This window comes from Ambystoma mexicanum, chromosome 9 (genome assembly GCF_040938575.1).
Source record: "Ambystoma mexicanum isolate Mex_15411 chromosome 9, UKY_AmexF1_1, whole genome shotgun sequence".
NCBI lineage: Eukaryota > Metazoa > Chordata > Amphibia > Caudata > Ambystomatidae > Ambystoma > Ambystoma mexicanum.
The window spans coordinates 603,175,759-603,195,596 of record NC_090931.1 but is presented as its reverse complement, the minus strand read 5'-3'; the positions used below and the strand labels follow the sequence as shown (position 1 = coordinate 603,195,596).

Here is a 19,838-nt window from a genome sequence, read left to right as displayed (position 1 = left end):
GGATTGCGTGCTTATACCATTAGAGCGCATTCTGAGCGTGGGCATAAGGGCATTTAATAATTGTTTGGGATTGCGCGCTTATACCATTAGAGTGCATTCTGAGCGCGGGCATAAGGGCATTTAATAATTGTTTGGGATTGCGCGCTTATACCATTAGAGTGCATTCTGAGCGCTGGCATAAGGGCATTTAATAATTGTTTGGGAGTGTGCGCTTATACCATTAGAGTGCATTCTGAGCGTGGGCATAAGGGCATTTAATAATTGTTTGGGATTGCGCGCTTATACCATTAGAGCGCATTCTGAGCGTGGGCATAAGGGCATTTAATAATTGTTTGGGATTGCGCGCTTATACCATTAGAGTGCATTCTGAGCGTGGGCATAAGGGCATTTAATAATTGTTTGGGATTGCGCGCTTATACTATTAGAGCGCATTCTGAGCGTGGGCATAAGGGCATTTAATAATTGTTTGGGATTGCGCGCTTATACCATTAGAGTGCATTCTGAGCGAGGGCATAAGGGCATTTAATAATTGTTTGGGATTGCGCGCTTATACCATTAGAGCGCATTCTGAGCGTGGGCATAAGGGCATTTAATAATTGTTTGGGATTGCGCGCTTATACCATTAGAGCGCATTCTGAGCGTGGGCATAAGGGCATTTAATAATTGTTTGGGATTGCACGCTTATACCATCAGAATGCATTCTGAGTGCGGGCATAATGGCATTTAATAATTGTTTGGGATTGCGCATGCTTACAAAAATGGAGACGTGCAGGAATGTTCTTTCATTGACCCCTAGGCATAATGCACACCTCCCATTGTATTGAATGTGGGAGGAGGGCTCAATTACCGTAAGGGATTGTGCATGAAACCCTCTGCTGAAAGACCCCCAAAACGTCTGTCAATGTTGGAAATGTTCAATCGCCTGTTCCCCTAAAGGGAGAGCTCCATTGCACTCTGATATCGACAACACAGTGGTCTTGGGGCTGTATTTGAGTGGTGCACTGGTGGTTGGTTATTGGACTCTGGCGGATAAGGAAAGAGGTAGATGACAACAGGCTCCAGAAAAGTGCTGTGATAACTAATTTAAAGCATAGTGGAAAAGTGGGAGAAAAGGCCCTTGTTGCATTGTATAATTCAACTTTTAGAACTTCGCCTCAGGTGTGTCATGCCCACAGTCCTTTGCCTCATATTCTCAGGGATAATACACTGTGGGGTTTGTCACAAACTGGTTGTTGTGCCCTAATATTCATTTGACTTGGGGCAGGGAGACTGTGATATCTCTTCAGGTATCTCGGGAGTCTCGGGAGGATAGCTCAGGGTCACCGCGCTCGCATTGGAAGCAAGATGACACAACGCACCACTTGTTCGATCCCCGGGTCTGCGCTTAGAAACCTCTGGTTATTAAGCACGTTATAAATAACCTATCATATCATATCATATCAGAGTGTTCAATACCTTTGACCAGGTGCACTTCCACCATCCTCCAAAAAGTATTGATCAATGCTGCTTCTTGGATACTCCTGAGTCATGCTTGACTGACGGGCTTGCAGACATATTAGTGGGATAGATGGTGCTCTACAGGCAACTTGCTTCTAACACCTTCACGCGTCCTCTCCCACCCCATCCCCTACTTCTCTGCCCCCCCCCCCTCCCTTCACACTGAGTGATTGGAAACGGCTTCGGATTGGCAGCATCCATCCCAGTGTACTTTATATCCCACTTTGAGGGGTTATTTCCCCACTCTTATATGCCTTGGAGAGAGATCGCAACCCTATACAGGCCCACCACTGCATGCATCCGTATAGAATGGCTTCTCACCTTATCCAATCTTATATTTGTATTCTTCAGCTCCTCAGCGCGCCTTTTCAGGCGCGTCTGCTCTCAAACCCTTTTCTGTCTACCTATATATGTACATATGTAGGTTTGCATAATGCCGCCTTTAGATCACAGACCACTTCAGAATCCTGTGCTCCCCAGCCATCCCTTAAAAAGCATCCTCATCTCGCCTTCTGCCACCTTTTCTCTTTGCAGGAACTTCTTTCTAACTCTTGGGGTGGTGCATTGATCAGGGTACACAAGCCCATTGCAAGCGGGTTCCGGGGAATCTCTGCTAAAAAAACAGATTTGGGCTTTCCTTGTTATGGAGTACTCCAATAGTAGTTCTTTATCTCAAGGGATCTTTTCATATGTATTTCTTACTTAAAAGCTTTCCCAAGAAGCCCTGTACAAAGGACATGATGATTGATTGCTAGAGCAGTCCCAGTGCTAGATGCCTAACATTTTCCTAGCATAATATTCCATGCGTTCAATGGGTTTATAGTGGGGAAGAAGTTGCAAACAGTAAATGAAATCACTGCAGGACAGCACAGGACTGACATAGAAAACCTCTTGCCGAATTGCAGTATTTTTAAATGTATACAGAAATTCATTTCAATGGTGAAAGTGATTGGGGATCATTGGATGAATGGGAGGAGGAGGAGGAGGTTAAGAGCAATGTAAACACCAGACTCTGTTGGAATGTTATTCCTTTCTGGGGGTAGGGAGTCCCAGTGATGAGGAGTTCGAATTGTGAAGAAGTCAAAGTGGGACGCAGAACGAGGTTGGTGTGGGATGGTTAGGTTCAGGAGAGTGTTTGAGCGTACAGTGTGAGTAGCAGGTGTCAGATTCAGCTAGGTTTAAGGGTCTGGGCTAGTGCTAACCCATGGATGCATTTTAAACACAAACAAAGGACTTTGTATACAGAGTGATATTGAGAGGGTGCCGCGTATCTTAAATAGTTCGGAGGAGAATTAGCTGGCAAAGTCATCTTCTGAGAGTGAAGATGAGAGAGCAGAGTCAAGGGGAGGGCAAGCATTGTCATGATGGTCATGGATAGCTTGTGAGAATGAGATCAGGGAGAAAAGATGACGTAAGCGTAATAGTTGGGCTTACTTGAGTACAGAGAAGCAGTGAGAGCAAGGAGCGGTTGCTCATAGGAGGCAAGGAGAGACCGGTGGTGGGTTTGTTTTAACAGTGCAGTTGAGGTGCATGTTTGTCATTTTGGATGGCTGCGAAGATCCATGGTTGAGGCCATTGGTGAGGGAAAGTGGAGGAGCGTGTGAGGTAACGGTGGTAAGAGGGAGGTCCCTAAACCAAATTAAAATCCATGACAGCCAGTTCCGCGAGCAGTTCCAAATAGTTGGTCATGTTGGGGAGGTTGAAGGCACCCATGAGCTTGACTAGGACATTAGAGGAAAGAGATTTGAGGAGAAGTGTAAGAAAAGATTTTGAGGGAGTACAAGGGTTAGTAGTTCAGGGTGTTAGTATGAGTGTTCTGGTGCTACATGTTTAGCAGCGTTGTGTTTGGCAGAAGATCTAAAAATGTCAACCGAGGGCAGGGAGCTATTATGCTGGCTTTATTAATCCGGCCAATGGCAAATGTTTTATTCGCTAGGGGAGGAGAGTGGGAAAGGGTAGCAGCAGAGTTGGAGTACTAGGCTGCACGAGTTGCAGAGTCATGTGGTGTGATCCATATTTTAGTGCCAGCCATCATGATAAGATGGGAGCTCGGGCGTCGGTTGTTTATGAGAAAGGTGGTTTTGCAAAAAAGAGAATGATAGGGCATTCCTGAGTACAAGAGTAGGCTTGTTTTGGGGAGCAGAAGGAAGTGGTGGTGCTCTTTCCAGGAGATGAGAGAGGTAGATGAGTTTGGCGTGGGGGTAGGTTTTGCAGGCAGAGTATTGTCATGAAGAGGGGGTGGAGGCGAAATAGGGTTGGAATGTGAGAGATAGAGAAGTAGTTGATGGGCATGCAGGGGAGTGCATGAAGTTCTACAGATGATGTGCAGGGTTAGTGGTTAGGTGAGGGATAAGGCTACGCGAGAGCATGGTGATGAGAGAATAGCAGAGAGCAAGGATTACACCTAATGAGAGGCCGGCATAGAGGGCTGGTGCTTCCTGTTGCCAATGATCAGTAGAGTAGCAGGGGTTGTTCGTTGGATCTAGGTCTTCGTAAGGCCTAGCAGGGGTCCCCATGGGATGTTGCCCTTTTCATCATCCACCTTTCTCTCAAATGCACCACAGAACTAGAATGCCCTGTTCCCATCAGTGGGTCTGGCTCTAGCAGGCCCCAAAAGTAATCACTTGCTGCTTTTGTCCCATGGCTTTGAACACCCCTGGCTGGAAAAAAAGGGGAGACTGAAAAAGGAGGGTGTAGCCAGACACACGCCTATTTGACCCTGGCCTCATCTCACTCTAAGCTTACCTGCATAGTTCAGCACGCAGTAGAGCACAATGATGACCAGTCCCAGAATGATGGAGACCACGCTGAGTAACCTGGCCATCCTTCCAAGCCGACGGGCGCCATCTGCATCCCCCTGCTGCAGGCTGTTCCTTGACTGTTGAGAGAAAAGAAACAAACTAGTGTCATCCATATAGCAATACACTATTCATGTCAGACATAGCCAAGTTGCCATTGTTTTAGAATGCTTCAGAATGTCAACAGTTTTCCATCTCACTCACTCTCCTCCACTTGTCAATGTGTTACAGGATTGGGTCCAGGTGGCAAAACAGGAATGGGAGGTCCCATCGATAGATTTTCCATCGCAGGAGAATTCCTAGCATTTTATTCATCGAGTTTTGCCACAAATGTATGTGGGGGGTGGGTTTAGAGTAATAACAAAAGTAGAGGGGTTTGGGGGCTGTGGCAAAACGTCCTAAAAGAAAAACAAAATGCGATGAATTCTCCTGCGATGAACAAAACTTGATGGAATCACATTGAACCGGCAAAACTGGTGGGGCGTCTTGAATTAGCCAATTTGCATTCAGGAGTCCCCAAAGGAACTCCTCACCCACCACCAGTCGCCTTTAACATTCATATCAGCTCTTTGTTTTCTGTCTGATGCCATTTCTCTTTGTAAAATAGATGGCATTTGTTTTTCAGCATGTCTCAGACGGATGTATGTGATTTATTCGAAAATATTTTACCTAATTTATTTCACTGAAAAACGAAATTAACTTTTTACTTTTTATACTTTCTATTATAATACGGGAGACCCCCAACATCCCTCATCCTGCCTCACCCCTTCCTGTCCTAACTTATACTCTTACCCCATACCCCACCTATCATGCACTATACATATACCACTTTACCTACCATTTTCGGTGAAATAAATTCGTTCACTTCTCTTTAGGTAAATTTGTATTCAGTGAAATGTAGGTATACGGTCTCAGACAACCAAATTTCTATTACATATTTCTCTGAATAACCTCCAGCGCTGACTCCATGACATAAACCATGTTTCTAAGGATTCATTAAAACACATATTTAAACTCTACCATAACAATTGGGATCCGATAGCTCTGTCCTCTAATTTAATTTTCTGCAATGTTCGTAGATTCATAAGTCAGACCCAAGTCACAGATTTCTTTATCGGAGCATCTCATGTTCTGCTGGGTCCATGAATTGGCTTTGTTCCCCGATCCTGATATTGGACTGTGCCCCTATGGTGGAGACACTGATGAGCTTCAGATGTGCTAATGAGATAGCTATTGTTACACAATCGTAGGACGTAACCCTTCCACCGTGGTTGTCATGTGTGCCCGAATTGATGCAATAGGTCAAAATAAGTGCAGTAGTGGGAAGAGGGTTATGGAGATTGTGGATGGGTTGGCGGAATATGCAGAGACAGAACAAAGGGTTAAGAAAAAGTTGCGCAGGGGGAAGAGGATTTCTAGGGTAATACATGCATAAGTGGCTCTTTCACTAGACTCCACTGAAAGTACATTCGTTTTAACTCCATGTCAGCAAAACTGATTGGTTCACCAGGGGCCTCCTTACGGGTCCGTCGGTAACCGTGCTGGTGATACTGGTGGGTTGCCGCAGGACCTGTAATGATTTGCTGGGGCCTGACTTCCTGGTAACACCGGGGGATTACAAGCCCGGCAGCCCAGAAAGTCAGGCGCCGGTAAATTGTAAGTCCCAATTCCCATAGAGTCCGATATGACTCTATGGGAGTGGGGACCACAGAAGCACCTGCTTCCGTGAAAACTCTGCGGGTGGCGTAGCATCCGCCAGCAGAGTTGTAATGTGCCAGTCCAGAAACAACAGTGTTGGTAAGCTTAACGGCACCATTGTTTCCAGACCAGCAGGCTCCGAATGAGCCCCCCTGTGTTGCTTAACACATATAACTAAGGTTAGACTTGGTGGGCTCAAGTTCAGACATCTGCACCAAATAAACACATACCACAATGCACCGTGTTACACGTAGTGATAGCCCATGGTACAACGTTAGTGTATACTCTAGCAAGCCAGTGGCTTCAATCATTGGGTCCTTGCATACACCACAATGAAGTCATAAGGAGCACGGAGGCTTGAGAGAGGCGTTAAAGAGCACCCCTGATATTGTTCATGGAAAACGGAAGAGGGGTAAGGTAAATGCAATTAAAATGACTTTACTCCGGAAGTTATTGTATGTATTTAGTATGCTTCCCCCCTCCCTCTTTTTAGTAGGCTGGTACTAGAAATGAACAAGGTTTTTGATAGGTTTGTAGGGCGATGGTGGGAAAGCCAAAATCCCAGTGGATGTGCTCCATATATTGGTGCAATTGGGAGGCTTTGGTTTCACTAACATAAATCAATATCACAATGCTTAAAAGCGGGATACATTACACCATTGGCTTAGGGCAGATCAGAGATAGCCCAAGTTGGGTCGTCATTGAAAGTGATTCTGTTTCCCCAATCCCACTTCCTAACCTACTTTATATGGAAAGGAAACTCCCAATTAACCCCACCCCACAGACAGTGAGAAATGGAATGAAGGATTGGAAGAAGAGCAATGAAGCGCGAGGGAAAGAATATTCACTTTGTAAGGACTCCTGCCTGTGGAAAAACCCAGCGATGAAAAATTGATAATCACACGCTTTCTTGGGTCTCGTGGGAAAAGCAGGGAATATGGAAGTTAGGTACAGTCTATGATGGTCCCAACGATTTAAATATTAGTTGTGATTAACTCAGAACAAACGTTATCTTGATTTACAAAATCTTTTTAGTATAGTGTTTTCACCCTTGCATGCTAGCTTGCATACTTCACTCATGACTATTCATTTATGTAAAAAGGATGCAGCTTTCTGCCTCTACGCTTTACACACGCTGGACTCCTCCTGAGCTCGGTACTGCCTCTCAGCCAGGTAGAACTGCTTGGGAATCAGATCTGGGACAAAGGTTATGATAGGATATTTTATTTATATCGCGCCTGTACACAAGTGTTTCAAGGCGCGACGAGGCGAGGGAGGGGAACAAGACAACGATCTTGTCTGATAATGAATGGACTCGGATATACGGGACCCAGTGGATCATTTGTTATGTGGGTTGGTGTCTGTGGAAAATGGGGTCTTATAGGTTTGCCTGGACAATGCATGTTGGACTTCTAGGAGACATATAGGTACTACCCTGCACATGTTTTGGTTGTGTCGAAAGGTCCAGTCTTTTTGGGGTGATGTTTTTGAATGTATAGATCTTCTGTTGGGTCTTTCCCTTCTGCGCGCACCTATGATTTGTGTGCTAGATCTGTTCCCTGCAAATATCACTGTGTCCAAAGGTAAGCTCTATTGGACCTATACCGTGCTTCTGATGACCAAAGAACGTATCATGAGGCCTTGGAAGAGTGATAGTAATCCTACTGTTGAGGATTGGCTGCATATTCTGTCGACCTTACCAACATCATCAACAACAAAATGTCAAATATGATGAAATGTGGAGTACTTTTGGTTCGGGATTGGCTGCCCGCCCTTTTTTTGTTGGTTGTAGATAAGTTGTAGTATATGAGAATGTGTTTAGCAAAGTTATTTTATCTAACTGTGCTAATATTGTTCTCCCTTATTAAAGAATTGTTTAAGAAAAAAACACATACACAGGGACTCGGGGGGAAGGAAAACGGAAGAGAGGGCTGTTGCCTCACGTGAATTCTCCTAGTTTGCATGCAAAGGGCAGTGTGCAGGATCTCTGGATACTGTCTTGTTGGAAGCACTCTGGGCAGCAGCGCTTAGTACTGTGACTTGATGTAAGCACTGTGGGCAGCAGTGCTTAATACTGTGACTTGATGTAAGCGCTATGGCCAGCAGCGCTTAGATCTGTGACTTGATATAAGCTCTGAATAGTATCGCAAAGTTCTGTGACTCTTTGTGTTATGAGCAAAAACGCGTCAATACTAACCCCAGGAACAACTGATACCGAAACTAACGAAACAATAAGTGAGTTGCACAATATTTTTGTGCCCAGAGAAAATACCTGCAGATATTCCAACAATTTATCTTCGACCCTGGATCCCTCGATTAGTATTTCCCGAGCACTTAGTTGTAGAGGGAGACACAAGACTAGGGAGGGGGTCCTGGTAGGCAACGAGACGAACGCTGGGAAGGAACTTCATAATCAGCCCAGTGGAATGACCTCTGAGGCGGTGTTCTCGCGATACTAGGAAGCTGCTGCGGGACGCTGCTACAAGTCTGGAAGCTGCTGGGTAGTACCGTTGTGAGTCGCCATTACAAGAATACAGTCTCTGAAATCCGGGCAGCTGCTGAGCTAAGATGCAGAGAAACACCCGCCACTGCTTGACTGGAAATAGAACAAACATCCGGAGCACCAACACTTATTTCCCCCCCCCCTCCCTCCCACCGCCCCCAACCAAACAGTGCCTGTGGAACTGCAATTACGGGCACTGACTACACTCCCACAGCTGGCCTGAATTACAAGTTCCCCTTCTGCCTGGCCCACTTTTTGACTCAAACACCTCCACAATCCTGACACAACCGGTCCTCTTCATGATGAGAAAGTTCCACCTGAAAGAGTAAAACCATGCTAATGTCGAGTTAGAGTACTTGGTGGTTTGGTGAGCCATAGACTACCTTAGGTATTACTCAACAGGCTGGAAGTCTACCTTTGTACCGACTACACTCCCCACATATGGCTTTCCAGGGTGAAAAGCACCAGAGCTAGGGTTATGGGGTGGTACCTTGCGCTACAACCCCGTTACGGCTGCTTTTGTCGTAACATTTCTCGATGGGCTGCCTTTGCAGAACAGCAGCTTGTCGGGGAATAGCGTGTGCACTTACTGCGCATAAAGGATGTGTGAGGTAAGGAAGGGGACTGTGGTGAGATACGCGTTTGTGTATTTGGGAAACGGAAGGGGGTGGGCCAGGAGACTAGAGGTTGTGGGGTGGTTCTCTGCAGAACACATGGCAGGGAGTGGGTGTAGGAGGGCGGGGAGAGAATTGGGTTGCAGACGAGACCCCTGCATTGGGGAAGGCTAGGGAAAGAGGTGCTGTGCTTCCCCATAGCGCTGATCCCCGCCACGGGGAACCTGGCTTCGGTGTAAACGGCCTGCGGGCAAATGGCATAGATCCTACAAACCTACACCATTTCAGTGGTACATCGTTCAGTAGCAGGTGGGCTATTTAATTAAGTTGTAATGTTACCCATTGAGGCTCCAAAGGAGACAAAGTTAAGTTATAAAGCCCTCTGTCAAAACCTGGGGACTGACATTGGGGTGGTTCAAGGGAAAAGCCGGGAGCTGCCCTAAGCTACAGGATCCTGGAGGTGATATACAGGAAATCCCAGATCACTCCTACCGGGGCAGGCACAGGAGCGCGCCCACCAAGACTAAGAGGGTCAGGCGCAAACCCCTTGAGATCAGCCCCAACAATAGTATTGCTACTCCTGGAAAGCTATTCCAAGCCACTAGCCAGACCCAAAAGATCACATAGAAAATGGCACATTTCCAGGATTGTCACTGCAGCTCCTCCCCACCATTAACTGCGAGCGTTTAGATTCATTCACCTGTTTCTTTCACTCTCTGGCAATGGGAGAGGCACACGGATACATTGTTTCTTGATCCCAGCCTTCTGAACTTCCAAGTGACATCACAGAAAACCTTTCTTGCGTAGCTAGAACAAACGCTGCTGATACAAAGTTACCATATCGCCCGGCTGCCAGTGTTTTATCTACTGTGCAAGGCTCTTTCACTCAATCCCCAGTCCACCCACTAGTAAAACAGGACCCACAGAACCAGTGCTGACCACCTCCGGGAGGGTCAACATTATATACAAATTGTGGATAGGCCAATTAAAGGTTTAGCCAAGCCCCCAAAGACCAAACCGGCTACAGGTGCACTCCTTAGAACTAGCCCGTCGTAACCTTTACTAAATCAGGGAACACCGGTGTAGAACGTCACCATGAAACCCACTGAAGCGGGTGAGGCTATGCACTAATAAGCGACCAGTGCATTCTGATAGTGTAGTGGGTTCGAGAAGGTGCTGGGGGAGATTGACGAGAGAGTGGTCTGGTGAGAGGAGAGAGAAAAGGAGAGTATTGGAGAGAGATTTATTTTCATCTGTTGAGAGAGGTTATGGGTTAAAGGATCGAATACAAAGGATCGAAATATAATACATTCGAGTCAAAAGGACTGAAAAAAAAAGACTGAATGTTTTTTTTTTTTTTTAGGCTAATAACCATTCAATTTACCTATACCAAAACCCCCCAAAAAATACATATAAAAATAGGCATTCAGTCTTTTTTTTCCGGTCCTTTTGACTCGAATCTATTGCATTCGATCCTTTTGTTTTAGAATGAATGACTGGACACTGTGGTCGAAGTGTACGAAAAGAAGTAGTGGAACCATCTTCCCTGCTGGCCTGCACCCACTCCCCACAAACCCCATCGTCACGCACCCTCTCACACACAATACACACCACCAAACACTTGCACCAGGTGTTTAAGGGAACATTCAGTGCAGTGCACTGAAAGGGCAAGTTTCAAGTACTTCCTACACTCTTATTTGAAAACAAAACCATTCCGGAACAGTTTCTTTTTAAAATAAAAGTATAGGAGCTGTAAAAGGTAATTTAAAAAAGTAGAGGAGCACCGCTCCTGACCACTCCCGCTCACTTCGACCACTGACTGGACACCGTTGAGAGATATTGAGGAGGTAGAAGGGAACAGTCTTACCACCTGGAGAGAGTTATTGAGGTGGTTGGAGGAGAGAGTTTAAGGTTGGAGGGAAAGCATCTGCATCTTCAACTTTCGGTAGTTCCAGCAAAAATAATAGTTTTCACTCCAAAACGAAACCTTCTGCTTCTTCCCTGGATGTAGCCTGTTCTGTTTCCTCTCAGGCAATATGCATACCCTGTTGAAGGAACGCTTTCATCCTGCGACCGTTACATTGATCAACATTGCTTTTGGGCTTCGGGTGGCGGGGGCCTTTGAGAGCAAGGATGCCCTCCAGCCATGTAACATGCTACCTAGAGGTGGTATGTATATATTCCCCATGGTCCATCCTTCTGCTGTTGTGCTTTTAGTAAAATGGTGCCTGAACATTATCTTTCTACTAAAAGTTAGCCTTTCTTTCAATCAACTGCACCTTTTTCCCCCCTCCGTGAACTGTTATACATACACTTCCCATTGTTATCATACCCGTTTGAGAGACGCAGTGGCAAGTGCCACTGTTCGCTAACCCGTCCGCGAACATAAGATTCGTTCCCCGCCAACTCTTCGAAGGAGAGCGAACATGCACACCAGGCTCCCACTCCGCTCCTGACCAGAGCAGAATCATTGATGAATCACAGCCTGACACAGGGAGCCACATAGCCAACATAACACCCTGCCTGACTTCAAAATGGCGGATAGGCTTTTTAAGCCCTCAGCCATTGCCATGGCATGGATGTAATAAGCAGATATACCTGAGAAACCCTAGAAAAGGAAAACAATCTGGGCAGAAACAAGCAAGAAAGGGTAACAACCAGTCGAATTCTAAAAATAGAAAAAGAGCCTGGAATAACTGATCAAAACATGTATTCGTAACCTGACTAGTCAAAGGGGGAGCAGTAGATGTTGCACCGTCTGTGGAAGACCAGTAGTCAGACCGTAGAAGATGGAACAACAGGGGTGAGGGAACCCGACTAAGGAGATGCTGACCATACGAGCTGCTAACAGGCCAATCTAGACCAGACCCTTACCAAACATATATAAGTGATTGCATGAGGGGATACTTAAACTTGGAAAACAGGGCTTTGTCTTTATTGAGGAGCAGAGTGTCATTTGAAACAGAAATAAGTTGCAACTAGAACAGCACTGGAGCACGGAGGCAGTCCTTGCGCCTGAACAACAAGCAAGGGTTGAGGTGGATCAGATGGGCCGATGGAAGAGGGGTGGTAGTAGTGGAAGATAAAACAAGGTGTATTGAAAAAATGATGAAACATAAATAACAAAATCTTGAGAGTCTTACAGGCAGTATTTGCAAAGCAGCGTTAGCATTCCATAGTCTGTGACAGCCAGAAGTAAGCGAATTGGGTTGGGAGTTAGGAAGTCGACTGTACATGGCTTCGGCTAATAGATGGCGCGTCCGTCTATATCTAAAGAGTTCACATGAGGGGATGAACTTGATGACATGGGGTTGAACATTTCAGTGGAGGTGGGCGGTCTCTTTCTGAATCCTTTCTTCTCCTGCCATTGTTGGCTGCAGTAGGTTTGAGACACTGCATCTCTTGCACAGTTAGTTTGACTCAGTAACCAAGAAAAATGATTGCATGTAATGTGGCCACCACAGCGTGCACGGAAAGTGCGTCCCTTCCTTCCGGCCTTGTAAATGTGTCTGCGCTAATTCAGCAGATACCTCCAAGGCAGGGTATCCTTCTTGTGTGTTTTCTCCAGAAGCTTGGTGGGAGAAGCACAGCCGATAGAAACTCTACTTGCCAGTTTGGTGTTCTAAGGCAACGTGGCCGTGGGAAAAACGTATCTTACTCCGCGTCTGACACACGGCCTGTGCTTGGTGCTGAGTTTGGGAGCAAAATGTAAGGGTTACCAGCTTCATGGAGTTCCAAACACTGTAGTGACGATCGTTTAAAGGGACAGTTCTCCTTCTGAACCCCATGTAGCTGGTTCCCATTACTAGTGAGGGCCATGCTTTTCATTGATTGGGTAAACTAAGCCAGATTAGTTTCTATGTCCTGTCCTTGTATCTGAGGCCCATAGACACTTATTTTATTTTAATTTTATTTATATATACAGGAGGAACAAAGTTCTTTTGATCACAAAAGAGCGTACAATAGATAATAAATCAGATTTGATGGGAAACATTGAGCTTCTTACAATGGGGTGTGTTTGAGGGACATTCTGACCAGGTTGTGGAGGGGAGAAAATGGAACAGTGACCGGGGACATACATAAGTGAACATACATAGATTAAGGACAACCAACATTGGACATTAAGTGCAGGTATGTGGTACGGCCAGCTGTGCTCGGGATGTGACCATGATGGGTGAAGTGCTAGAGTGGAAACACATGAAGTGAGGGACAGAGGCAGGCTAGAGGCGAATGAAAGATGTTAGCTAGCAGTCAGTTGAGGGGTAGGTTAAGAGGGTACATCAGAGGCGAGGAGGTAGGCTTTTGTGATGGGCTCATAATGCAGACCAATGTGATGAGTTCCTGGCCTACCCTGGGAATCCAGGAAGGATGGTCTTGGAATGCATTGTTTCTAGCTTGATTCCCCCAGAACCTATAGGAATAATTCCTACTCCTCCTGACAAAGACAATAAAAGTTTCCTTAATTGTATACTTGATGAATGGGTGTTCCGCTTATACTTCACCTTAGCACTCAAAATCATCACGGAAGGTCTTGCACTAAACGGTCCTACTACTCCTCCATCATAACAGCTGAGGTCTCAAATCATCAGATCCAGAATTATAGCAAGAGAATAAAACTATTCTCTTACACAGTGCTATAGAATTGGTGCCAGAAAGCAAGCAAGATCCCAGCATTCCCTCTTTCTGGATTATCATTCTCCATGAAAAAGGAGGAATGCCGCCAATGTTTCAATCGGTGAGACCTGCACACATTTCTGGCTACACAGACCTTCCACATAATCACAGGAACCAGAATTCTTGAATAAGACTGGTTTACATCTGTGAATCTCCAAGATGCACATTTCCACATTTCCATCAGCAAGGATCAGCATCACTCCTGAAGCTTCACAATAGAGGCTCCTCACTATTTGTCCAAATACTGTTCTTTCAAGCTCAACGAAGCCCCAAGTGTGACCACACAATGTCTCCCTGTAGTGTAGCCTATCTTTGCTTATGGAAAATTCGTGTTTCTCTGCCTAGACAACTGTCTGCTCGGAACCCTTCTCCATAGACGAACAGGCCCAGCCTCTGAGTGGCTTGCAAGACTCTAAAATACGAATGGTTTTCCATGAAACCGGAGCAATCGTGTCTCCTTCCCTCCCAAAGAATTCAATCCATAGCACCAAGGGTGATCCAGTCCACACAGTTCACACTTTATAAAAGGTACTACTCACCCACTCACTCATTCATTCAGGAGCCATTTTGGGCATGACGCTCGGACTGTCGTTTCCCCAACATACAACATTGCGCAATTGAATCAGACCACCCACCATTTCTACAGCAGTACCCAAACTTCTGCCCGGTGGTTCCAGAGACTTCTCGGTCTTATGATCTCTTTGATTCTTATGCTGCCCCTGGTGAGACTAAGGATGAAGCCTTCGCAACTTAATCTGTTATCTCACTGGGACCACTTGCAGGATTCCCAGTGCAAGTAGATTGCCATCACGGAGGAAATCCAGACGTCTCTTCATTAGAGCGATCATGAGGACCATTTTCCGAAAGGCTATACCTTCCACCCTCCCATTTCTCATGTCATCTGCATCCATCTCTTTCCTGTTTTGCCTCGGCCGCTCATCCTCAACATCTTCCATGCACAGCTTTTGGGTTCCTCACGACACACGTCTGCACATATATCACTCGGCTTTAAAGATCATTTTTCTAAGCCTAAAATCCCCCTCATCCAGGGAAAAGTAGTCAATGTTTGTACCATACATGACCAATGTGTTTAATCTAAACAAGCAGCGGGAACATCCCCTTTGCCATCTGACCACTCACGTTTCTGTGGGATGTCTTCTGAGCCACCTTTTCCCTCTAGCTTCTCAGTTACGAAGGGAGAAGAATATGAAAGTGGTTGCCTTGAGCAAGCTCATCCGTGCCCAACACGAACGGAAGATACACAGGAAGGTCATTCTTCCAATTTTCTGGCAGTGTTGCCCCCCCCCCCCAAGGAAATACATCACTTAAAAGCTTCCCTCAATGGGATCTCTAGGATTACTGCCAGGAAACAATGCAGACTACAAAAATGGGGATTTTTTTTCTTTCGATTTGATCAATTATATGTGGGGGGAGGAAGACCACACACAGCCCCCCACATAACCTCCTTACATAATGAATTGCCCTTACCCACCCCACCCCAAATAATTGGTTCGAAAATCGGGGGAAAAACAGAGGGATTTTTGTAGTCTGTATTTTTGTACTCGCAGGAAACGAGTGATACCCCCTGGGATGGTATCCTCTCTTAATGCCTTGTAAGGGCATTCTTAGCCAGTCTAGCTATATCGAAGTATGCCGAATTAGGTTCTTTCCGCTAACAAAAGAAGCCGTCAAGAGGCATGTCGATGGTTTGCTTAATTGATATCCTCTATGGCACCTCAATGTTGTGCTGGTGGTTATTATGCAGAAAATGATTGGAACCATGGCTTTTGGTTACTTACCTCTTTAGGCTGAATATTTGGACGTGATCACCTCCCCCAGAAGAGTAGGAGAGCTGTGCTCTCATCCAAAGATCCTTATACAATGTTCTTAAAGATAAAGTAGGTTTAAATACAGTTCTCTCTTTTGTTGCAAAAGGTCTTATGGAATGCCATTTGAATAAAAAAATAGTCATTCCAGCTCTCCAGTAGAGACCTCCCTCTTCTTCAGCTCTGGAGACTCTGCATAATTTAGATGCTTCAAAAACTCCCAGATTTTACCTGGACAGAAAGCACTTCAAAAACTCTGATAATTAATTCATTGAATAGGTTTTCTCTGGGCAGCAGAGAGGCTAGCACTGCTTGATGGATAGTGAATTGCCTTTCCAAGTCTTGTGAAATGTCTGGCCTTCCTCAGGGAGTGTCTGCTCCTTCCAACACGTTAAGGCAGCATCAGTGGGATTCTAGAGACCTAGTCCCATCGCGAGCATCGCCAGGGCAGCTACCTGGGCCACTCCTCATGCTTCGCGTAAGCGCTGCTCTATTGGCGCATCATCCTAGAAAGCTGGTCGCTTTGGCCACAAGGTTTTGCATAACCTCTTCACTTGGAACCTGCCTGGGCAGAAGCTCTCTCCACACACTCAAGTGTGGCGGTGCGGGAAAAAACTGGCGGTGATTCCCGCACCGCCATACTAGGGTTATGGCCCTGGAGTGGGGGGCTTACCTCTAGCATCATGCTGGAGGTAAATCGTCCCGCTTTCCTCTGAAAATGGGCAGAATTATCACGGCAGTAATTCCGTCAGCGGTAATTCTGCCAAAAATGCCCCATTGACTCTATATACATGGGGATTAACTCTAACACCGCCACTTGTAATCCGGCAGTAATTCCGCCAGAGCAAGTGGTGATAACAGTAATTATAATGGGTGGTATTCTGGCAGATTTACTGATGCAATACCGCCCAACATTCCAAACCAATTTGGAAGGTGGGGTGGAGTAAACGCCAGTGTAAAGAAAAACAACCTTTATGGTAATTCCAGTACTTTTATTGTTTGCTTTCCCTCCATTGCACTCCCAGGCCTCCCCTCTCGGCATATGCTGCGCTGCAACCTCTGTGCCGAAAAATCATGTGGAACTGGGGGTTGAAGCTGGTGGCATAGGTGCAGGTCGGTGTAGCGTGCGGCCGGATGCTCTCGCATACTAGCCCCGTTCTACATTTCTTAAAATGACTGCATTTTTTGGGAGAAGCATTTTTCCTATCCAGCCTGCAGTGCTGGCTTACCTCCTACGGATGCTTTCGGTGACATTTAGGATGGGGTGTTCGCGTTTTCATGTGTTAGTTTATAGTTGGGCGGAGTTGTAGCAGGTATAATAAGCTCAGAGGCGTTGCTAGGGGGGAGCTCAGGGGGCTATAGCCCTGGGTCTTTTGCCGCGCCGGTGAAAGGACCGGCTCTTGCCGGGTTTACGATCAGGCATCAGATGGCTGGCCGGATCTCGGGACAAGGTAAGTAGTGAAGAAAGTTTGTGTAAGTCGCTCCCCCTCTGACCTCCTTTCCCCAGCCGTCATTCGCACGTCTGGAGTCTATATTCACTCTTCCTGTTTTCTTTCTTCTGACCTGTACGGGACACCAATCAATGGGCCATGAATATAACTGGGAGGGGCCATCACTGTTGAAAGCCGGCTTTCTACATGCTTGGCACACTATAGTTTTTCAAATGTGCATTTTACACTTTCATAGAAAAAAAGTAATTTCCAAACTCAAAAATGCTGCATGCATTCATGAGTTCACTAGTTTTCTTTGAAATGTGTTTTTTTATTTTGTCGGACTACCACACTAATGCTCTGTAGTAATTTGTGTGCCCCTTCCTATGTGTTTTATCACACGTTATATTTATAAGATGTTATATGCTTGTGAAACTGGTCAATCACAAATAAATGCTTCTGTTGTGCTGACAGACGTTATTAGAAAACGAAACTGTGGGGTTCATGGCTGCCAACTTTTGATTTTCACTTTAGGGGCAGAAAAATCCAGCCCATGCCCTGGCCATACACATTTTATAGCACTTCTTTTTTTTAATAAGGAATTGCAAAAAGTCATACGATTAACAACCAGTTGTGACTATATAACATCTCAGCAACTGTCTCTCAACCTGCTGAGCTACCCTGTTAGCCTTCTACTGTAGATCGTGTCTATGGATCCTTTAATGCACTAGAAATCACTGCATTACGAACAGTACTTTGGGTGCACCACTGCCATGGAAATGATTTCAAGTGGAATTGATGTACAGTGTGGAGCTTGGAAAGAAGCCACGAAAAAGAAATTGCAGCATTTTAAAACTATTATTTGGAACATTTCCTTTGAGCAGAGTCCAAATGCCGGCTCCGCTTCCTCAGAACTCCACCACCTCGGAATTCCTCCTCCCCCTCCTCCAAACTCCACCCACCCCACACCCTGGCCCTTGAGGGATCCCCCTTGACATTTTTCCCATTTCCACCACTGGTCTTTTTGTTGTAGCCTCTGATAGAAAGAAAGTAGGGGGCTACATACAACCAAAAGGCAAGCTAGCCCGAGTCCCGACAATCCCAACATTAGCGTAGCCCAGATCTTTTCCAGACCTAGCAACACCCCTGAATAAGCTTTACCAAATTCGCGACTGGGCCATACCTGGCTAGTCTCTGAGTTTACTCCGGGTCTCCGGGGAAGAGCATTGGGTCTCCGGGGTTTTCTACAATCCAAGGAAATCCACCCACACCTCGATGTGATTGTCTACAAACACAACATTTGTGGCCAATCACATCGAGGTGTGGGCAGAAACCAGGGGCCAGGGGAGTTGCTAGGCCTGGAAAAGACCCGGGGCTAAGCTGATGTCGGTACTCTTGGGACTGGTGGCTAGCTAGTCTTTTGGCTGTAGCTCCTGAGTTTCTATCCGGGGCTACAACCAAAAGATCAGGGGCTATAGCCCCCTTAGCCCCCCCCCCTAGCAACGCCCCTGCCAGGGGCGTAGGAGACACATACAATGTGGGGGGGGGACACAGGGGACTCCTCGGGGACTTTGCTGCAGAGTGATGCGCTCTACTCAGCTGATATGCATTTTGCCGGGAAATTAACGACGGGCGTAGTATTCTTTTTTTTTAAGCACCGTGCAGGCTCAAGAAAACGATGCTCATTGATCTTCCCCGATTCTAATGTATTACTGGAGAATATGTGCATCCGAGCATTTTCAGAACACAACATGAAGGACCCTTCAACAGCAAAAAGGTCTCCAACTTCTGCCATGTCATACTGAGGGTGTTTGTGCAGCACAACTTTTAATCACCCATCATTCACAGCTCGTATGAGGCATGCCGTAGGGGAACATAGTTTAAAATAACCCACTGGTGTATTCTGCAATCTATTTGCTCCCCATTTTAAATGGTCTGCTGGAATAAAGTGAATAGTTAAAAGTAAACTTGATATTCTGCTGTGCCACCCTATTTCTTTGATGTGCTGAAATGCAAAAAAAAGAAGAAAACCTGGAGCACAGCTCTTCGGAGCTCAAATGTCAATCTCTGAATGCCGGTTGGTTGGTAACAGCGGGTGCCACTTGGGCATGGGTTGTTAGTTCTCCCCACAAACAGGATCCATAGAGACAATTATTGCTGCTTTCCGGGTTTAGGCCCAAGGGAGTACAAGCGTTACGTTTAGAGTTTTGACTGAGAGCAATGGGCAATTTTGTCAATGGGTTTACAAAGGGGCTGAAAAGGGGAAGTAGGAATATAAGTGCAGCACTGGGTGGTAATTACCTGCTGCCCAAGTTACCATCCAATAAGATCTGAGGAACTTGGGCAGTATGGTTGTTAGCACCTGGGGGCAAATGCCCAGGGTTTTAATGGTGAGGTAAAAGTGGGAAAACACTGATCGAGACAAGCATGTGATCCGTGGATTCTGATTGTTAATTGAAAGAAATGATCATAACTGCTGTGGAAAGTGGAGCCAGGGGCCATCAAGGTGTTGCATAGCCCCATGGGGCAGACATTGAAGAATAGATACGTGGTTGGGGTGGGGCAGGGGTAGGACCGGGAAAGGGACTGCAAGATCTAAGGCAGGCCTGCAAAGTGGGCACAGGGGACGAGGGGCCGGCCAGCAGCTTCAAACATGCGCTTGCATCTGTGACTAAAGACTGCATGTGTTGGGAACTGAATGGCTGGCTTTGATGGTTCCCCGGACACATTCCATGTTGGTGCTTTACTCCACTGTCTGGGCCCCACCATAAATGTGTGAAGTTGGCCCCCTTGCCCCG

General features: G+C 46.1%; 1 protein-coding gene across 1 annotated transcript in view; it reads right to left on the bottom strand.

The window, feature by feature from the left end:
* Window positions 1–19,838, bottom strand: part of LOC138488342 (trafficking regulator of GLUT4 1) — a 201,848-nt gene that overhangs the window by 7,660 nt on the left and 174,350 nt on the right. The window contains exon 2 of the mRNA XM_069615241.1: window positions 4,243–4,375. Coding sequence (XP_069471342.1) covers window positions 4,243–4,375 — 133 coding nt within the window. The remainder of the gene's footprint in view (window positions 1–4,242; window positions 4,376–19,838) is intronic.